At 42.4% G+C, this 22,727-nt stretch overlaps 1 protein-coding gene across 6 annotated transcripts in view; it reads left to right on the forward strand.

Moving 5' to 3' along the window:
- TNRC6C (trinucleotide repeat containing adaptor 6C) overlaps positions 1-22,727 on the forward strand; it is a 590,484-nt gene that overhangs the window by 179,283 nt on the left and 388,474 nt on the right. For all 6 annotated transcript variants that reach the window (XM_075071765.1, XM_075071766.1, XM_075071767.1 and 3 more), the window contains exon 3: positions 13,584-13,645. In XM_075071765.1, the coding sequence (XP_074927866.1) occupies positions 13,584-13,645 (62 nt within the window). The remainder of the gene's footprint in view (positions 1-13,583; positions 13,646-22,727) is intronic.

Genomic DNA, 22,727 nt, shown 5'->3' on the forward strand with positions numbered 1-22,727 from the left:
TTTATAGGGTGCAAGTGCTCTTCTATGGATTGATAGGCTTGGAAGGATTAGACTTTTATTGCTAAATGTTGATCTCATCCTACCACGCAAACCAACAAAAAAAAGTTTCCATTGATGAGGATTAAAACGTACAGATAGGCAATGTAGGAAAAAAGCTGCTAGAGTTTGATTTAAGAATATTGGCTTTGTAAATTTTGACATGTGATTCTGACAGTTTTGTGTTTTAATAGTTAGACAGCTTTAATTTTTTGAATCTCAGTATCTCCTGTCATTAAATAATTGTTTGACCTCCCCTCTCCCATAATTTCTGGCAACAGTGAAATTTAAATAGATACAAAATTGAAAAAATGCTTTAAAATAAACATTGATATTATCTGTCTAAATTATAAAAAATAAAGATTGAATTCTGCTGAGCCTACTGATTGACAGTTACTATATTTTGGCATTAAACAGCCATGTAAGCAATCAGTTACTCCCAGGGCAGTCTTCCCAGGGTCATTGTGTGCAAGCTAGGTCCTGATTGCCCTTCAAGGGCCAATTGCCCCATGACACAGCTGTACATGTAACTACCTGTTACACTTTCCACAGAGTCATATCTCCTTGGAAATGCATGTGCTAGCTATATATGACGAAAATCAACCGTAACGAAAGCAAAATTATTGATGACTTCTATTGTTGGATACTTTGGGGCCCATTACAGATCCTGTTGATTTCAGTGAACAATTTTGCCATGGACTTCACTTGGAGCATGGCTGGGCACTTATTTACTTAATGAATTTCAAACACAGGTTTCAAAACACCTTACAAAACTGTCCCCATTTTACAGAAGGGAGGATTGAGGTCACTTACTAGGTCATTGACTGAGCCAGAAATAAAGCCCAAAACTCCTGACACCCTGTCCAGTGCCCTAGTCACTAGACCCCATTGCCTTTCCCATTGTACATACATGCATCTCATGTATGTATGTCATCTTCTATTGGCTGGTTGCAGCTTAGAAAGAACATGGGGCTCATTCTACAGCTGACATATAACAGTGGTCTCCCTGCATGACCTCTGTACGTACATGAAATAAAACTCTCTTGGCTTCCTATGTAAACCTGGTCTCATTTTAAGGCTGATTTTGATCCCCTCCAATTAATTCAAAAAGACAGAAAAAATTCTCATGCTTTCTAATGTTTCAGATTAAGTCTCATGGGTAACTAGAAAGTTTGCTGAAATTTTTGAAAAAAAATTGAGATTTAAAGGCTTTAAATAACTTTTTTGAAATGTGCACAGTGTCTAACGTTCCTTTGCATCCCTCTAGCTGCCCAACAAAATCCCGTTATGCCACAAAATAACACGTAAGTAAATTTTGACATTGACTTGTGCAAAAGATATTTTTCAAGGGCAGAAATTGTATCATTTCACAACTAGACACAGTTCCCTGTCAATGAATTGGTAGAGAAAAGAAAAAATAGCAACAGAGAATATATTATTGGCCTCAATCTAGGCTATTCCGTCTGCTGGATGCCCTACCAAAATACCTTGGGAAGTGGGCAGCATGGGAACAAACTGGCCTGGAAGTCTGGAAACCCTCCTGGCCCTAGGGTAGTCTGCAGAGCAGGCCTTCCCCAGAGTTGTGAATCTTGAAAGCCTGTTCCAGGACTTTCAGGTTCCCTGTTGTGGAGCTGGTAGCCAAGCCCTGGTTAGAGTTGGGGCTTTCAGGTTCCTGGGTCTGTGACAGGGAGCCTGGAAGCCCTGGCATAATGGGGCTGCCTCAGAGCTGCAGATCCTGGAACTCTGGAGCTGGAGACACTGGAAGTCCTGGCTTCTTAGTAGCCCACCAAGAACCCTGCCTCTGATTTGACAAAAATTCTTTGAATCAGAGATGTTTCCGCACAATATTAAGTCACTTTTCAAAATGGGATTTAGACTTCTAAGTCACACATGCACTTTTGAAAAATTAACTCTAAGTAACTTGCTGTAGGACTTGGCTGGCAGGTACTATGGCATAGTGGGTGAGATATTGGCTGTGGAACAAAACAGCTGAATTCTAGTCATTGTTGAGTTCCACTCTAGGTTCTGACACTTCATTTGCTATGAATTTTTTATGCTTAATATATAAGTGAAAGCAGGCTATGCTGTGCATGCACTCATGTCTAACCTAGCTAAGTAACGTGTCAGAAGTACAGTGAGGGCCTGATCCAAAGGCAACTGAAGTCAATATGCGGATCTTTCCACTAACAGCACTGGGCTTTGGATCAGGTCCTGAACAAGGCAGAGCTTTGTAGGAGCCATTATTAGATTCTTCTCCTCCACTGAGTTCCTTGACAATCTAGTGACCCACCTGTCCCATTTATTTACAGTTTTAAAGATTGTGTTTTCCTTTCCCTATGCAGAGGGAAAAAGATGCAAGATGTATAAATAAATAAATAAATTAAATAATGGCCTGTGAAATTCCAAAGATTAAAAAAACAAAACAGGAAAAAACTCTTCTTTTATTTAAGGGGGGGAATTAAGGTGGCTAAGCGACAACAGTATAATTAACAATCACAATGTTTCCAAAATCCGTGCACTAAAAGGTAAGGAAGTGAATGGTTAAGATCATAATCAAATCTTGCTCTGCCCACCTAATAAGCAAACATGTTATTCTTATCATGTATAAAGAAATACATATTTCATCACAGCACAACAGTCTCAGCTCTGCCCATGGATTTTTGGAGTGCTTGGGAGCATTTTTGGGGTACTGAGAGGCTTAAACCATTTACCTGTGTAAAGCACTCTGAGAGCCTCAGGTGCAAGGCAGTAAAGACATGGAAAGTGTTAGTATTGTTGATTATTTCTTGTAATTATTATACTGCACTATGATGATGTTTTATGAATCCTGGAAAGCAGATTTCCCCCTTTAAAAAAAAAAAAAAAGGCACTTCACACATACTGTGAGTGAAGTATGTTGCTGCCATTAATAATAATCATAAATAATAGAGCCCTTAGTGCTATATTTTTAAATGACTGAATTGTAAGAATCTACTTTAAAAATTGTATGAATGCCTATCACTTGTGTGCATATAAATGTATTCAATTAGTCCTCAAATCTTGAGTTATCTTCTGATGGAAGGCGAAACCTTTTGAATTCAGTCCCAGGCAAAAAATACTGTGCCATTTAACTCACAAAAGGATGCTATGCACTTAACAGATAATGACTGAAGAGGATTTCACTGTATTGCCTGCCCAGCTGCTAGAGAGAACAAAGAAAATAATTCCCCTTTTAGGATCGTATGGGGTAATGATGAAACCCCCTCTGCAATGATCTCAAATAACATGGAATAGGGGAAAGGAAATAGCCAAATAGGCTAAACTGGCTGGGTTTTTATTGTCATGGTCCTCCATGTACTTTCCATGTTTTGTCTGTGATGCTCAGCCACTGGCTAACCTATTTCTGAACCTGCCACCAGCATGTAGAGATTATTCACCCTGGATACTGCACTTCAGCAAATGCAGAATTAGCCCTGGCTAAGTAATCTTGTTAGAGTGATTCAATGTTAAATGGATCTCGATTAAATGGGGCTTTATATCGTCCCAGCTGGAGATAAGCCTCCACAAGGAAATGACAGAAGACCGAAGGAAATTGCTTTACTTCAGACTGGGACATTTAATCCCATAAAACACTTTCTACTTCCCCACCTCTCTCATTTTATTTAAGCCCACTTGCATGGATCCAGTCTGCAATTATAGAATGATGGTAGCAGTGCAGGGGTCTCTTCCCATCATCTAGCATTTACCAGATAGAAAATAAGGCAACCAACATTCATGTTGAAGAGCGGGACATTTACTAACTGCGAGGTGGTGATGGTGATGCTCCCCTTTCATGTTGTCTTCCGTTTACGAAGATAATACTTCACCATCTTTATCACTGCGTTTCCATCACACCTTTGCTCCTTTTTCTGTTTCTGCCATCCAGGCATTTATAGGATGGCATCTCTGGTATCTGCGCATCCCTACAGTCAGTGTAACTATGTCCAGGAGTAGTTTGCTGAGCACCAAACACTCTGAAAAATATCTGGAGCCTCATCTTAAAATAATGTAAAGAGATTGCTTAAATGTTCTCCAGGGATTTCTGGGCATAGCGTGGGGTTTTACCTCTGTGTGAGGGAGATCTGCCCAATAGACTGAAATATCAGAGCCCGGCCATTTATTTCTTCCTGCTATTAGATTGGCACAGTTGCATGGTTTGGGCGGAAGGAAAATGACCCTAAAATACCCAGGGGACTTTGAAGGCCAAGGGAATTTGTACTGGGGACACTAGCAAGGGGGACAGTTTGGGAGATGGAGGTTTTCATCTTTCAGTTGCTGGTTTGAATCCAGCTCAGTGGTGACCCACCTGACAGCCAGGAGGGGCCTGTGAGAAAGGAATTGCTAGCCAGACTCACAGTCCCAATGGACGTTCATCCACAGGACAAGACCCACCATTGTGGTTAGCATCTATTGGCCTCCTCCTACGCACCAACTTGTTGCTAGAAACAATTAAGCATGGTAGTATTGGGAAGCTTGCTTCAGTATCTCTCCGTTCTGTGGAGAGAGACTTCACTTTCCAGAGATGTTTGTTCAGCACAAAATGACATAGCCACCAGGGGTATCTGGCTCAGTCTGAAGCTCACTGGCTTTTGGTTCTTTCAAAATGTGTTTCTCACACACACACTCTTACACACAAGAGTCACACTACCAAAATTGTGGAACAGTTCCTTGGCCACCCCACTGCACACAGCAGGCCAAATGCTCCCTTGACAACTCCATGCTGTCCCACTGGGATGTAAGACAAAGCAGAGCTTGCCCAGGCACTTTCATCATTCATGTGCAACCTTTTTCTCACCATGTGAGATAAGGAAAGCTATAATATTTTCTGTTAGTCTTGCCGCCTCTCTGTTCTGACTGTGGTGAATCCAATCTATGCAAGTTTTTCTCTAGGTCTGTTCTACTCACCACAAGCTCACTCTTAGAAATGCAGCAAGGAAGTAGATTTGCCAGGTAATTTCAGCAGCCCATTAGGAACTACCTTCCCCATTCTGATGCCCTGACAATCTAGTTCAGAGGACAGGGAATCACTGAATTGCACCAGAGAAGGAAGCAGATGAGTGGTGAAAAGGACTGAGATGAACCACCCCATTTATAGTCTGTATTAAATGGTCAATGTTAGTAAGAGGCGTACAGACACAGAGAAAGATGTGGATATCAAAATCCCCACTCTCCCTTTACATTAGTGAGTACCCTCCTGCTCCCCTGCACATGCCATATTTTCAGGGGTCCCAACCCATCTGTGATTTGAGTTCAAAATATCGGTCATTCCCATGGACTGAGAGAACACAAGACAGGAGGATGCATACAAAATCTCTTCCCAATATTGAATCAGCTGATCTGATTTTTTTTCCTCATTCCATTGACAGAAATATGATAAATATGCAGTTACTTGCATTGATCCTTAAATATCACATTTCAGGTGGATTTACACTCTCATGAAATTTCCCTGACATGAATCCCAGAACCACAAAGCAGCCCATGTTAACAATGGCTGCAATTAGACTAGAAATGATCTAATCTACTGGAGATTTCCTTCATTATCCCCCTAATCAAGGCCTCTATCAAGCTTCTTTGATGGGTTACTGGAGAAAAAAATCTTCAAGTAAACTGATGCTGGAGATAATTAATTAACTTGCCACTACCATCAGTCTCAGACACTCAATATAAGAAAGAGGAAGTGTCCTTCTCAATTACTGATCTGCACGTTGTGATGGGCAAAAATACTTGACCAAATTTCAGGCTTCAGACACATGAGTGTCTGCACTTCAGAGTATTTTCTTGTGCTTCTATTTATCATCTTGTTGGATTCTGATCTTCATATTTTTCAGAGCTGTTTTTATGTGTGAGCTGTTACAATATGTAAAACCAAGTGTGCTACTGCTTGAGTTGTTTGTTTTTCCTCACTCCTGCCTTTGTCAATGCTGCCTGATAGTGAATATTCCACCTCTGGCCAGCACCTTTCATTCAGATTATTTTCAAATAAAAGCTACATTTATATTCATTGGCATAGAACAGAAAATACAGAGAACGATCGAGGCCTAAAGACTGATTAAACAGAATAATAATAATGTAGCATGCCCCTATGAAATGTGTTGCTGAGCAGTCCCCATAGCTTACTTATGGGATCTGTCATAAGCAAGATGAACACCTTCTCTCCTGGGGCTCGCAGCTTCCTCCTGGTGTCCCAGCTTTTGTCTACAAATGTCTACAAAGTCCTGAGGCTTAATACTTAAAAGAATCAGGTTGTACCAAATGTATATGTCACCCCAGTAGAAATTGGTTTGAAATCCAGTTCACATGGCTCAGATTTCTTTTATCTTCCAAATGCATATTGTTTCCCCCACCAGAAAGTGCCTCTGGTTTCCTCTCTGTCTGGTTTTAACGGCCCTTGAATAACATCTTCAGTTGTTTCCACACTAGCCACTAGTTTCTTAAAATGTCCAGTATTAGTATCACCAGAGCAGCTTGACCATGGTGTGGGCAGTTCTGCTTGGGCTTTAAACATTATCACCTAAGGTTGCCAAGAGCAGGTTCAGAGAGGCAACATGATGGTTAAAATACCGGTGGCTACCTATGGTAGTGCTCCCACTGCTGATACCAACTGTGGAGCTGTGGTAACAGTGGGAAAAAATAAAGAGAAAAAGGCTAGTGTAGACAAGGATGCTGTGAGTCATTAACAAGTTCCCTGCAGACCACTTACAAACAAAAATAGGGCTTTCATTCACCCTCAGAGCCAACAGCTTATGCACATATAAGTCACTTGGATTTTATGATAGGGTTAGTTCAGATCTAGCCATCTGTCCCAAGAGGTTTATAAGTAAACCATTTAATATTTATGGCCACCTATTATGTATTGTAGAGAAATCTCGTATCGTATTGCTTGATCGTCCAAAACCTGTCATTTCTCTTTTTGGAAAAATACTATCTGCCCATGTGATGAAATAGCCTGCCAATCCTCGCCTTGCCTTTCAAACAAGTATAAAAAAGAGAAAACCATGGAACTACCAGACATGTACTATCTTTACTGCCTGTTCACAAGTCTTAGGAACCCCAGTCCTCTTCCCTATATTTATAGGATGACTTCTGATTGCAAACTCCTAAAGCAGGGACCATATCTTTTTGCATGGCTGTACGGGGTAAATAATATCTAATGGCATTGTAATGCTCTAATTTGCTTATAATAGCAAAGGAACCTGAGGTATTCATAGCAAAAAATTGTATTTTACCCTCTCTCTTTGTAAATAATCCACGAGCACTTCACCATTTTCTCAGATGTTTGTTTTTTGAAGTTATTGTTGAATACATTCAGCAAATTTTCCTTGATCTATAGATTACACATGAGCCTTTATTGTGGCGATTCAGTATGGTAAATCTGAGTTGTGTTGGTTGGGTTTTGACTGGATATATAGGTCATATGGTATTGCTGACATACCCTGATTGGACGACAGTAGCTTCTAGAATCAGGTTTCCAGGGTAGATAAGCAAAATGTATATGTTCAAAATTTGCTTTCTGTGAATATTGTGTAATATTTGCTGTTTTTTCAAACAGTTCTGCCAGGATGCGTGTGGAAAGTAAACACACACAAAGTGAATTCATCATTTTATCTGAGCAAATATTTGAAGGATATTTTTGAAGTATTTGCTCAGCTCTAAGTCTCCTAACATTGAGGCGTTTTTGTCGTGCCCAGCTAAGATAGGTGCCTTTTACAGAGCTAGCCCAGTACATGTGCCTACGTTATCAATCAAAGATAAAATCGGAACCTGGGAGCTAAAGTGAAGATTGCTGGTTGCTGACACACTAAAAAGTCCTATTCCAGGGCCCAGTTACTCATCTCCAGAATTGCAATCTGACATGCCAAATGAAAATGGAGTCTGATGGGACATCTGTTCCTCCATTACCTGTAGGGCACCACAGACCACACTGTTAATTATACTGCTGGGAAAAGGAGGAATGTTTTCATCTTCAGGAATGTTGCATAAATATGAATTAATGCGGAAAATGGAATCCTGAAAATAGTTCACAGAGGCTTAAAAACAAAGTAATATTGAAGCATCTGCTAGTAAGCTTCATCCCACTCCATGTATCACTCCATTTATGAAGCACTTTTTTAAAAAGCTATAATTCATTCTTTTGGCCTATAAGCATTGAAAAGCTCCTAATCAATGGCCTTTCTCACACTCCTCTTTCATCACAGAACCCCCCTTTAAAAATATCTGCTAATTGATTTTAAGCCTCTTTGTGGCAAAGCCTAAGAACTGGATTTACCAAGTTACTAGGGGGATCCATCTGGTGCAAAAAGACCATTTCCTTGCCAAAGTATTTCACCTTAACAGAAAGAGAGAAAGGGTTGTAGGCCCAGCAATTTCAGTTTAACTAGCTGTTGGCATTTCATGTTCACATTTTGAGGAATAGTGAGGAGTGTCTTCCACAGGAAATTAAAGAGGGGTCTCTACCCTATTCTCCTTCACTGTATATGAGATCTGTGCTGTGCATAATGGTTTCTTTCCATGTTATTGTTTTTAAATATTGGGAGGAAATTTGGTGACCGTGAGGGGATCACAGAACTGGAATGACTAAATGATAGTGAAGGCAGGTGCGCTGTCTCTGTCAATGCAGTTAAGTTCAGATCTGCAACACATCCTTTTCCTGAGCAGAGGAGTGGGCAGAGATTTCCAAATTGTACAGTGTCTTTATGATACCACTAGGTTCAAGGCTCATTTTTCACTTGAGATTCGTCCAGCTTTGAACCTGGAATGCAAAGGCCATAAGTTACTTTCTTTTTCTACAATTTACTCGTCTACTTCCTCACAAACAAATAAGCTAATATAATGCTTTTTTAAAAGGGGAACAAAATGGCACAGAAAATGTGGTATATTAAACCAGTGGTGTACGTCCTTGGCTGGACCCCTGTCTCAAACTTTGATCTCCTTGGAAAGAGTATTGGCTGAGACTGAAAAGGTCCAGAGAAAGGCAATGAAGTTATGACATACCATAGAGTGCACATGAGAAAAGTTTGCAGAAATTAGGACTATTTAGCTTGGAAAAGAGAAGACTTAGAGGGGTCTTGACTGGGATTTTCAAAATTATGATGTGGCAATTACCATGAAGACTGATCTGTTCTCTTTTTCACTCTGCCCTGTATTAGAATTAGTGGTAATTCCATTAAATTAATGGCAGTACATTTGGAAGTTCTAAATGGAGATATACAGACTGTAGTGAATCTGTGGGAGTTGCTGATACACAGGGTCATCAGCTCAAAGGTTAACACAGTAAGACATGAGCCAATATCAGAAGCAAAATGCTGGACTTGGTGAACAAATGATCTCACCTGGTCTGGTGAAATGTCTATGTTTCTATTGACCTCACTGGAAGTTTCATGTGCCTATGCAAGGTAGTTAGTGACCCTGCATCTCCAAAGGTGACTGGTTAGTAAATATAGGAAACCTTTGAACACCTTCAATTGACATTGCACTCTGCTGATTGGGTGAGAATCTACAGCTGTGGACCCTGTCATGGGTACTGACTGTGAGACATCCAGCCAGTAGCTGCTCTGTGCTATATTATGGTCCCTCTCTAGAATGAACTGATGACAGACCTTCATTTCTAATAGCATAGCATGGAAAAAATTGCCTGGGTATAAAATGCTATTGTCTGACCTCTCAATATAGTAAGTAAAGTTCACGTTAAATCTGGCCAAATTGCTGTTACATGTCTGATCTTAAAACAAGTGCTGTTTTGGCTAGTTACTTGTTCTCCATCTGCTAAGACTGTAATATCTTCAGGACAGGGATTGCCTTTTTGTTCTGTGTTTGTACCATGAGTAGCACCATGGGTTACTCAATAGTTACTCAAGCTCATAGGTGTTACCACAATACAAATAATAAATAACAACATGATGCCATCCTTTCTGCAGTACCATTAAAAGCATTGTCTATATTGACACTTAAAACACTGAACTGTTGGTAACTTTCACAACTATTTTAGCAGCAGAGAATCCTGTGGCACCTTATAGACTAACAGACGTTTTGGAGCGTGAGCTTTCGTGGGTGAATACCCACTTTGTCAGATGCAGGTAGTGGAAATTTCCAGGGGTAGGTATATATATGCTAGCAAGCAAGCTAGAGATAACGAGGTTAGTTCAATCAGGGAAGATGGGGCCCTGTTCTAGCAGTAGAGGTGTGAAAACCAAGTCCAGACGGAGGCAGAAACTGGGTCGGTGAATTGGCAAGGCCTTCACAGTCTTTGTTTAGTCAGACTGATGGTGTCAAATTTGCAGATGAACTGAAGGCTCAGCAGTTCTCTTTGAAGTCTGGTCCTGAAGTTTTTTTGCTGCAGGATGGCCACTTTAAGGTCAGCTATAGTTGGCCTAGGAAGGTTGAAGTGCTCTCCTACATGTTTTGTATATTGCCATTCCTATATCTGATTTGTCCATTTATCCTTATCCGTAGTGACTGGTCCAGTTTGGCCGATGTACTAACAGAGGGGCATTGCTTGCATATGATGGCATTACATTGGTGGACGTGCAGGTGAATGAACCAGTGATGTATGGCTGATCTGGTTAGGTCCTGCTTGATGGTGTCGCTGTGTAATTATGGGCAGAGTTGCATCGAGGTTTGTTGCATGGATGGTTCCTGAGGTAGAGTTACTATTGGTACAGTGTTGCAGCGTTGTCTGCGTGAGCAATACGTTTCAGGTTGGCAGTGTTTGTCTGTGGCAAATTGGCCTGCCCCCAAGACTGATGAGTGTGGCTCATGTCCAGGACTGGTTTAGAATCCATGATGATGCGTTGGAGGGTTCTAGCTGGGCTGTATGTGAATGGCCATCGGGTCCTTTTGGTTTCTTTCTTGGTTGTTTTGCAGTAGGGAGGTTCTGTTACACATTGCTCTGTTGAATCTGTTTCCTTAATTTCCCGTGCATATTGTAGTTTTGAGAAACTGCTTGGTGTGGGAGATTTTTGTAGTAGGTGGTGGTCTCTGTCTTAGGGTTTAGAAGAGCAGATTGGCAGTTTGTACCTCAGTGCTTTGGCTGTAGACAATGGATCGGTGTGTGATGTGCCCGGCGATGGAAGTGGGAGGCTATAGGTAGGGGCATAGCGCGTCAGTTAGGTTTTCGATATTAGGGTAGGTGGTTAATGTGACCATCACTTATTTTGGCACAGTACGGATGTCTTAGGAAAAGTGGAATATCTCCCGTGTTAGATTAGTGAGTCCAGAGCTGAGGTTGGTTTTGATGGCGGCGGTGGAAGTTGTTGAAATCGGTGAGGTGGAATTTTTTCTAAAGTGTCTCTCCCGTGATGAATGGGGGGTCCAGATGATTTTGAAGATGTCTCAATTGTAGCGTAGGTAGGAGAAGGGGGGAGTGGACGAGAGCTGAGGAAAGCGTTCGTTGTTCCAGGTCAGCCATAAAAAAATATTAAATTAATTGGCATATTGTGGGCCAGGGGTGCCCATAGCAGTGCCACTTGATCTGAGAGATATATATTGTCATCAAACTCTGAAATAGTTGTTGTGAGAGTATAAAGGCACAGAGCTCAGCGCAGTTGTGCCTGTTGACATTTCATCAGTGGGTATGTTACCTGACATTTGTATTCGCATTCTGTTGTTGTGTGGGGATGTTTGTTGTTGAGAGGCATCTAGCATCCATGGTGGCTAGGAATTGTGGGTTTTCTGGATGGAGGGGACCAATGCTTTGTAGTTTCCTCCAGGAAATCAGTTGGTTGTCACGGAGATAGTGGGAGTGCGTGGATTAGGTCTGAGTTTTTAGAGGAGTCCACATAGCCAGAAGTCCTTCAGTGAGAGTTTGCAATGCCCGAGAATGATGGGATTGATGTCCCCAGGATGATTTCCGAGTGAGTTTGTTGGATCTTAGGGTTAGTTTAGATAGAATACCTGATCGGCATGGGCCTCTAAGGAGTATGCTGATTGGTGGTGTTCGGTGTTTGTTAGTGTTACGGGATGACCGTTCGTAGGGAGTGTCCTGAGTAGATGGTGCAGTTCCTTAGTGTATTCCTCAGTGGGATCTGAGGGAAGTGGCCTGTAGAATTTGGTATTGGAGAGTTGTCTGGTGGCCTCCTTTTGGTAGTTTCCATTTTATTTATTTCATAATAACCTCTCCAAAGTTTACAACAGTTCCTTTTCCTCCTTCATGGAGGCGCACTCTGGTTTGTTAAGTAGGGTCGTATAACATCCTCGTGAGACCCTTTTCATGATCCTGCCCAGGACTTTGGAACAATAAAACTAGATATCTTGACAAAAGAGTCTCTCCCAGATTATTTACAAGGTGCAGAGTATGCTAGGACAGAACTTTGAGAGGAGATAGCTCTAGCTGGAGATGGGCTCGAACTGCAAAATTTGGATCCAGATCCAAAGTTACTTAAAGTTTGGGGGTGTTTTTGTCCTAGTTCCCCAGGAGCTTCTCTAAATTAAGGCATTGAGATGTAGTAAGGCATATAACAATGAACTTTATTGAGAGTGTCTCCCCTGCATGGCTATTCCAACAGCATGGACTCAATTCCCAAAATCCTGGCCAGCATGTCCATTGTACATTGGACTCGTACAGTCTGGGCTAGACTCTCTGAGGACATCCACCCTGCTGGTTGTTCTGAAGTCCTACAATATCTTTAGTACTCACACAATAGACCAAAGCGGAACATCTTTTCAGCCACATGGGCCAGGTGGGAGAAAGGTATTACGTTAAAATAGTAGTTGGTGGAGCACTCACTGGGAAGGTTGCTACTGTTCTAAGTTATCTACTTTATCCAAATCAAAGTGATCCATTATCAAAATTATCCACACCTTTGGGTTTGCAAAACTGGATTGGAAATCTCACCCAAACAGGGGTTTTCTGAGAGTTCTGGGGCTTCTGTTTGTGGCTGGACAGGAAATAACCCAGAAACAGGCTTCCTCCTGCTGTTTTGGCCCCTTGGCTTTCAGACCAGACTGAATCCAGGAAAAAAATGTGTGTTCTCACAACATTCCTGGTGATTACTGTGCTTCACACTATGGCTACTAGGACTTCAAAGTGACAGAGGGGATAAATTCAGATTGCCATCAGCAATATAGGGCCTGTAGCACACAGCTGAGCAGCTCTGTTTCTATGCAGAAAGAGGGCAGTGGAATATATACATACTAGCCAATTATAGTGTGAATTACATGAAAAATAGTGCAAGAAAAGCTATGCAAAATGATGGGAGAAAGTTATGCAAATTTTGTTCTGAAAGTCAGAAAAGATTTGGTTTGATTATGGGGTGGAAATGCTCATAAAAAGTGTCTCTTACTTTATCTCAATCCGTTCATCCATCCCAATTCAAAATACAGCAGTATGTGACAGAGAGAGAGTTTGCCAAAGGGATAAAATTGGGTGGAAAGTAATATTCATTGTAAATGAGTGTTGCACATAATGCAGAATAATGAAAATAAACCTGAAATATCTCTAATACTTGTTACCCAAAGGTAGAAAAGTTCTATCACAATCAGGTAAACTGTTTATTTGTGTATCATTTAAATTCTTTATTTTCTCTGTCTTTCAGCAAAGACTAAATCATCCAATAAACTCTTGCCAGAAAACCGCCTTTGAAGGAGTCAAGAGCAGGTAGGGATTTTGATTTGGATTACATCAAAGAAAGAGGTTTACTTGTTACTTGACATGGGCCCAGCGAAGGTCTGTGTGCTTGCAAACTGCATAATCTCCCACCCCATCATGAAGGGATAGGCAAGGCTGGGATATTTACTGTACTGGTGGATGAAACAATGGTTGGAGACCTGAATGGAATCCCAGTAAGAAACAAAAAGGGGATAGTTATTTTTTTCATACCACATATTCTTAGTGAAGACATTTGGGAGCAAAATATGCTTTATTAAAAGTGTACATGCAATACAAATATAATATTGCTTTGAGAACAACGTAGAAATATTTGTTCTATGTGTGTTGACTTACTTTGTGTTATTGTGCTCTGAGCTATGTGACTTGCATTCCTAGATGATTAGAAGTTAAGGTTATGCCATATATTATTCAAAGGATTGTTTTTAAAGATAGTTTTTTAAAAATCCAGTGTGCGAAAATTGTTTGAAATGTTTTGTGATATTTTTATGTTTTCAGCCAACTCAGAGTGGTCAATACCGTTTGAAAATTTGAAATATTTGATGGAAAAAAATGAAATGTTGCAAAATATTTTCTGCATTTTTCAAACAGCTCTAGTTATTCTTCCTTGAGTGTGCAGTATGATCTCTCCACTTACCTACACCTCCGTATCATGAGGTATCAATGATTTCCATGTGGTCCTGTATTTTTATGGTTTGCTGGGATTTTCTTTTAATTTACATGGAGAAACTCAAGCTATCTCATTTATTCCTAAAGCAATGGTAGCTTATACTGAACATGGTGGTGAACTCCAGAGATCATACATGATGGTTGCTCAGATTTCAAAGCCAGATCAAACATTAACTCAGACAGTTGACTTTTCCCATGCAGAACCATTAACTTTGTCTATGGCTCAGCATATGAGGAACAGAACTGGAGACATGTAATGGGGTCCTTTTTCCTCCAGCTTCTCATATTGTATTGTTTGGAAGGTGTAGCGTTGAGTATGGATTCTTGATGTCTCTTGCCTTTTAATAGGTGGCTAGTTTTTAAAATAGGTTTGTTGTATTTTCACATCTTTCCTTTTCTGAAACAATGATGATTTTTTATCTTTGTCATTAATTGAGGGCCTGATTCAGCAAAGCACTTAAGCATGGGCTTAAGTTTCACTTATTTCAGTGGAGCTTAAGCACATGCTTTCAATGAAGTAACAAGACATCTGGAACAGCAGCAATCTCCAAAATTAGGGCTCTTAAAAGAATCACAGCAAAAGGTACTAATGATTGTGTGTGTGTGTGTGTGTGTGTGTGTGTGTGTGTGTGTGTGTGTGCGCCTGTCTGTCTTCAGACACTCCTTAGAGCAAACTAACCTAGCAAATGCTTTCATCTCACTGGCTGTGCCTTGTCTATTAGAGAAAATCCATACTTTGGAAAGGCTTATATCATACTGTAGATGAAGTACAATGAAAGCAAGAGAGAACACTTTGAAATAATAGAGACAAATTCTATCTCAGCTATACCAGTGTAGGTAAGGAGTAACTCTGCTGAAGTCACTGGAGTTATTGCTGATTTACCTTGCTACTCATGAGATCAAATCTGGCCCCAAATTAGTGAGACACTTGAGTCCTGCTCCAGCTTCCATTTAAGTCAACAGAAAGAGTCTCTTCGACTTCAGTAGGGAATAGATTGGGTACACAGAGAATGGGGACCATATAGACAAAAGGTGAACCAGTATTGCCTAGTAGTTACAGTAGTGGAGCAGTGGCCTGGGTCTCTTCCTGACTTTGCCATTGGCTCCGCTGGGTGACCTTGGAAAAATCTCTTGATGCCTCACTTTCCCCCTGATGGACCTGAGCCAGGGTGTTTAGATCCAAATATGAATGTCAGGAGCGTGCAGTGGGGGGAGGAAGAGTGTTCAAATTCAAATGATGACTGTTTCAGTACACTGTTGACAGGCTCACTCAGGTGGATCATGGAGACAAATTAGAGCCACAGAACTCAGATCTGAACGTTCCTAATGTTCGCCTGGCCCAGATCCTCTGTCCCCCTTTGGGTCCTATTCTACTGCAAACTGCTGATAACAAACACCCACCTCTCTTCCAGGGGCACTGTGATTTGTAAACTGTTGGGATGAGATCATTCGACGAAAGGCAGTAAATGCAATGCATTATTATATCCTACTTGCAATCTGTGACTGACTCCAGCTGATGATACAGATCCCTTTTGGACAGATTTATTTTTGAAGAAAGGGGGCTATGCAGCGTATACTGTGTTACAGCCAGTACATGATCTTTAACTTGGAAAGAAAGAGAAATCCGCCCCTACTCACAACCAGTAACAACAATAATAATAATAATAATTCATATAGTAACTATCCTAACAGATGGAAAACAGGATTGGAAGCAGCACAGAGGTGTACAGTTGTTTACTTTTAAAATACAGTGTATGTACCGGGCACCGTGTAATTCCTTCAGTTCAGTCCTCCATCAGGGCTGCAGTCCCAGGCTGACGGATGCGCATAGTTGCTGCAAAATATTCTATAACGTTAGATTGCCTGAAGGTGCTTGGTAAACAACAGAGAAGGGGATTGAAGGGATCGGGAGGTCTAATTACTCAACTGGCAGGGTTGTGGGTCCCGTATAATGGTCCAGCTAGTGGTGATGGAGAGAGGGAGGGGGAAATGGGGAGAGCGGGGGGGCAGTGGCAGGAGTTACAACAGCATTTGAATAAATAATATAGTAGCAGGATGAACTGCTGAACCAAGAGGGCACAGAAAGGAAACTTGTCTCCTCCCTGCCTGGAAGGAGGTCACAGAGCAGGCCACTAAACAGGGAATGGGCAAGGGGGAGGGGGCAGGACAGAGCCTTGAGCTCACTTTAACTGGGTCTCTGACTCCCCAGATCAGTGGAATGCCTTGCAGTATATGTAGATCACAGCAACACAGCGGTCAGGAATATGATTGTGCAGCACTCCCTATAGGTATGGGTGCACACAAAGACCCTTCTTCACTTTCATGTCCCAGGGGAGAAACGGGGACCAATGACAGGTATTGGAGGAACCTTACTCCCTACCCCCACCACTGCCTGTAAACATCAGTGCAGCTAGCATTGTTCTTTTCTCATCCGATGCCAGAGAGCAATCCCTGCATTGAAGGCTCTCTCTGGTTTTAATAACCATAAATCAGTTCTTTCAGGTACTTATGCACTCACTCACTGTTCTAGGAAGACATTCGCTCAGTTAAAAAACAAGTCCCTGAGCTCTGATGCCGGAAAGGGACCTAAAACAGAAGGACAATGCCAAGATGGCTTTCACTGCCCTGGCATGGCTCAGAGCACCACATACGACAGGCCAGGGATTTGGGTTTACAGGAGCTTTGCTGCAGTGTTGGGTAAGCAGCGCAGAATGGAATGAAAAACTCCAGCACAGCGCCTTGCCTGAAAACAGCTCTACAAAGAGAAAAGGAGAGGGGTGGAGGAGCAAATCACTTATGCAGAGAATTCTTAAAAAGGGGAGAGAAATTAATCAGAGTCATTAAAGGCGTCAGACAGCTGAGCAGTAATTAACTGTTTCAGCCACAGCCAGCCTTAGTCTAGAGCATTACGTTAGAATCATTCTCATAAAGGTGTTGCCCCTTTCGTGCCAATGTGGGAAACATCTCCCCCCACTTCTCCCATACCCCACTCCCCCCCTAAACAAGGGGAGGGGAAGGCTCAATTCCCTGTATGCTTTTCTTCAATTGGAAACTTCATATCAAACTTGTCTCTTCTCTGTTTTGCATCCCCACCCCCTCCATTCAGACAGCTCCAATGGCGCATGCTGAACGCAGTGGGGTGATGAAATTGCAGCAGGTGTCCATAGCTCAGAGAGCTGCAGGATCTCCTGAAAAGGAGCCCAGGCTTTGCAGCAGCCAGTAGCATTTCCAAAGTCCCGGAACCTGGTATGCTCGGCTCTGATGTCCGACTCCTGACACTGTTCTGTACTTAGTGTTTGTCTGAGAGGCTCTGACCACTTGCAGGGGAGTCTTGAGGCAGCATAGGTAAAATGTGTTTTGGGGAAGTGCTATTCTTTTTTGCACAGGCTTTGCAGAAGCTGTAGCTAATAGAGAGAGGCTTGTGGTTACCGCAATGGGAGAAAGGAGAGCTAGATCCGATTTTCCTCGGAGACAAAGATTTGCTCTTTGACCTCCGGGAAAGTCCCAAAATCCAACATTTTCAAAAGTGGCCTCTAATTTTGGGGTCCTCTCTCAGCTTTGGGGTGCTCAACTTGAGATACCCAGGGCCTGATTTTCAGAGATGTTGAGCATCTGCAACTCTAAGTGCAGTCAAGCTCTAAGAATCAGGCTCTAAGTACCCCAAATTGGGCATGCAAAGAATACAAAAGGAGGTACCCACCATTAAAGGCCATTTCTGAACATTACATCCCTAACCAATCTGTGCTTCTGTTTCCCTACCTATAAAATGAAGATAAACAATACTTATCTGCCTCCTGGGAGTCTTGTGAGGCTAAACTGGTTAACATTTGTGCAGCTTTTCGAGGTCTTCACCTGGGCAATGCTGCCATACGTAAGGGCAAAGTATCCAAATTACAGAATGTACAGTGTTGGACACTGAAGAGACTGTTCCTCCTATAATGGACTAGAATGTGCTGAATGATGAACAGTTGCCTAATTGGGTACTAATGCTTTAAATAAGGTTGCAGCTACAGCTGAATAAATAATTTATAGTGAATAAACTGTTGGGCTGATTCAGCCTTTTTTCCTTGTTGGTGAATTGTCTGTGAACAGCTTGCAGTTTTCTCAGATTTATTCATTATTTAGAATTATTACCCAAATAATTCCTACCAATTACCTTTGGTCTGGAGCTTGTTTGCAAGCTGGCTGTTGTGTGTGTTTGAGATTCAAAATTCAAGCTGCATTAGTTAGGTGTTTGATCGGGCAAATGGGTCACCTGATGTTGTTTCTGATCCTTGATTGGATGAGTCTAGCTCATAGAGGTGTGGGGCAAACACTGTGTTTAATGAATTCAAAATAGCTTTGGGCAGATATTCTCAGATAGTCACATACAATTCGCTATTTCCACAAATGTTCTGGTTAGTAAACTCCTTCTCCAGGAGATTCACTCAAAGCCTCATATGTGAACCAGTCACTAGAAGGGGATACACACTGTCTCCATCAACACTAGGTGTTTTTCTGAACCATTCCCCATTTCTGCAGCTCCACTGGTGATACCAGTGGTGAAAACTCTGCTATGTGCAAAGTGTCAGCAGCCTCTGGTATATTTACCATGGTGTCCCGTAGATCTGCTCAGAGCAGAGTTAGACAGCATGGCGGTTAAAATGCCAAAGGCCAACTGTGCCTCCATTGCTCCAGCTGAATGGAAGTGCAGTATAGATACTTTGCAAGTCTATAGTGGTTTATATCTTGCATCTAAAGATCGATCCTGCATTTATACTTGTTTTCTGTGTCCAGAGTGGATTTGATCTGCAGGGAAGAAAGACTAACCATCTTCCACTGTCCACAGGTTTAAAATATAGTGCTCAGACATACCTCTCTTTCCTTCTCCCTTTCATAGTAACTTCACCACTGACCCTGCTAACATTGGTGTGTTAGTGTTTGCGATGAAAAGGATGCCTGTTCACTAAGAACTGGAGCGAAATTCATTTCAGGTAGCAGCCAACCAACTGATGAATGATTCTCAGTTTCATTTACTGCTGTCACGGACTGGATTGTGTTAAGTCTTGAACATATTTACTCTGAGCAAGACTAAGCATGAAGTCATCCACCACCATGTTACTTTGTACCACTGTGGTGCCAATGCAGACAACCAGTACTGGCATAGAAGTCAGACCAGAGCCTCCTAGTGCCAGCCTGCAATGCCCCTGCCCATCAGAATGTACTGGCTGTGACATCTTCTCTTCACTAAGAACATAGGTGTGTTCTTAATGTGTGTTAGCCACATCCAGGGTTTGACCCCATTACCCCCTATCTTCACCCTGTATCTTTGCCACCCAAAGCATCAGAGAAGGACACAGGGAGCACATGGAGTATACTTGATTTAAAACTTAATTTTTTTCTTGTAGAACGTTGTTGCACACAACAGTTCACCTGGAAACCAGACAGAGCATAAATCGGAGGTTATTAGCAGAAAGCCACCCCCTGCCAGGCATGCATAGACTACTTTATTGGGGCTTGCCATAGAAGCCCATGGTAGTAGTGAATGAAAGTTTGTACCACCCTGAAGCCTAATGGTTTCCCTCCCACTTTTGGGATCTAACAAGGTCACCTCCCTCAGCCCTTCCCCTCATTTCCCCAAGGGAAATCCACTTACTTCTCCATGGTTAAGCACCCACTCACCATCCCACAGCCCTAACCATAGCATAAGGAGAGGTATATCTCTGGGATCACCACTTAGGTAGATGGAGGAATGAGATGCAATGGGGAGCTAATGAGGTTGCCTAGAGGTGTCCGGAGAGATGTCCTCCTCTAGACCTAGGCATGCCCAGGCCCCAAATCACTGCTGACTCTGGATCCTAGAGGAGAGATACCAGAGAGAAGGAATTAAAGGAAACAGCCCAGCCAAAGCACAAGCACAAAGGGAGGTTTTTATAGCACTGGCATGAGTGAGGAAGTGTGTCACCCATGTTACAAACAGAAACAGAGGAGCTGACAGGGAACAAGGGCCAGACTTATGGGGAGTACCCAGGAGTCCCAGTTACCAGGCTGTTGGCCTAACCACTGCATCATACTCACTCTAGAACAGCAAGAGTCATTCAGCTGGGCCTGGCTGCTAAGTGAAAGAAACACAACCTCCCTGGTGCTGACCAGCAGGCCCTGACTAACCTCAGACTCTCCCACTTCCAGCTCTCAAGGAGCTTGTGAGATTTGCTGAGATAACCTTACCTCTCAGGAGCTGGGGAGGAGAAACGTCCTTCGTCCACAGTCTTAGAGCAGACATTTGGGGAAGAAAGAGCCCTCCAGGAACCTTCCCTTCTCCTTCTCCTTCTTGCAGTTGGTGGATAAGGAGGGTACCCTCAGCATGCTTTTGAGGTTGGGATGATGACAGAGTTAGAAGAGTCACCCCTCCCTCAGAGGCCCAGTGCTCTTAACATCAGTGCAAAACCAAAGCAAACCCTGTCACCACTATGAAAATCAGTGACAGAGCAACCTGTTTGGCTGGTTCATCATCCCTGTGAATCCTGATAGGTAAAGGGGAAAGGTTACTGTGCCATCAGTAGGTACCATCCCTGTGAATCCTGGTACGGGGGCTGTTCCTGTGGCATAAGCCTCACTGTCCGCTCAGCCCTGCAAGTGGTCACAGCATCCCCGCTTTGTCTCTCTCTAGCTCAGACGCAGACACCACAAGAGAGAGCCCCTCCGCCTTCCTCTCTCCTGCTCCGCTCCCAGTGGCTGCTCTTCACTAACTTACAATCCTAAGAGTATGGGGGGGCTTTTTATTTTTACTATTATTTTCTTTTAAGTCAAAATCAATGACAATGACAGAGTGGTAAGCCGAGTGGTGGGAAAAGAGAAGAAAGTGGCCGGTGTCAGGTTTGATGCAGGAGGCAGTTAGAGGAACCTGTTACTAGCTCTGTTGCCTTAGGGGAAGTTGGTGGGTACGTCGACAAGTGTAATATCAGTGGAACAGGCGAGCAGTCTGTTTCCCCTTGTACCCTTATCATTAATGTGGAAGGCATACATTGTCAGTTATTAGTCTGGAGGGAGGAATATTGCAGGAGATGTCTTCGTTTAGAGACGGAGTCTGACTCATCATCACCCCAGCGTGGGAAGCTTAGAGGGCTTCTTTTTATTAATATCCTGTTAAAGGTGAAGTAGGAGAACCCCTAACAGCTGCCATCAAGAATGTGAATAAAGGAGGTGGGGGAGGGGAGGAAGAAACCTGATTCTTATTTTGTTAAGGCTGCTTAATAAGAGGGACATGTGTTTTATGTCTGTGACACTTTTGGAGAATGATCAGTTGTGTCCCTGGCGTTTAGTCTCTGTGGAAAATCACTGGATGTAGCTTTTGGAGCATAAAGATCAGCCACCTCTCACTCCATGCACAGAGCCCAAAGAAGCCACAGCTGATCATGCTTTGTACTTCTACAGCGCCTTTTGTCCAAAGATGTCAAAATGCTTCATGCAAACATCAAATAAGCCTTGCAACGTTTCTACAAGGTCGGTAAGTCATTACAGCTGCTTTGCCAATGGGGAAGCTGAGGCACAGAGCAGTCACACAGAGTCACAGCTGGAGCTGGATTTAGAACTCCAGTGTCATGACTCCCAGTCTTTGCCCTATGCACTAGGCACAGAATCCTCTATTTAGGAAGTATGAACCTCCCCCCCCTCCACACAGTAACTCATTCCTTGGAGTCTATTAATCTCTAATTTACATGGGTAATTCCCATTAGTATTATTTTGAGGGTTTCCAAGACACACACACACACCCTCCCTCTGAAGCTCAGCACATCCGCAGGGGGAACAGACACTTCCCCACATTCCAGTAATGATTTATTTGGAGGAGGGTCTGAAAATAAACACAAAATTACAAATCCTTGGCAGAAAAAGTTAGATCCTTTGTCTGATGATGCTGGCATTTTTCAGACATGTTGCAAATGAAGTCTGTTACTAACTGTGAATGGCTATTAACTCCTCGCTTTCCCCTCTCTTCCCTCCCCCAGCTTTGCCAATTGGAGCTTTCAATAAATAGCTCTCAAAACAAAAGGCACAGAGAACTGATCTCACATTAACTTGGGGAGAATAAAAACCCCACTCCTGCTCTGAAAGGGGACTGCAGGGGGAAACGTATTACTGTCTAGATGACATGTGCCCACCCTAATCCCTTTTTATCTGCTGGGTTCTGACATGCATGGGCTGCCTCTAGTCTAGATTTCAGTCTCCTTGGGGTACAGTTGGGTGAAATTTTTTGACCAGAACCTTTTTTCCTTAAAAAATGCACATTTGGCAATCCCAAAAGATTTCCCCAATTTGTATCGATTTTGCTAAATTGTTTCAGTTAGAAAAAAAAATTCTGAACAAATCCAAACCCTCACTTGGAAAATACCAAACTGAAATATTTCAATTTTTCGATTTCAAAATA

This window comes from Chelonoidis abingdonii, chromosome 13 (assembly GCF_003597395.2).
Source record: "Chelonoidis abingdonii isolate Lonesome George chromosome 13, CheloAbing_2.0, whole genome shotgun sequence".
Classification (NCBI taxonomy): Eukaryota; Metazoa; Chordata; order Testudines; family Testudinidae; genus Chelonoidis; species Chelonoidis abingdonii.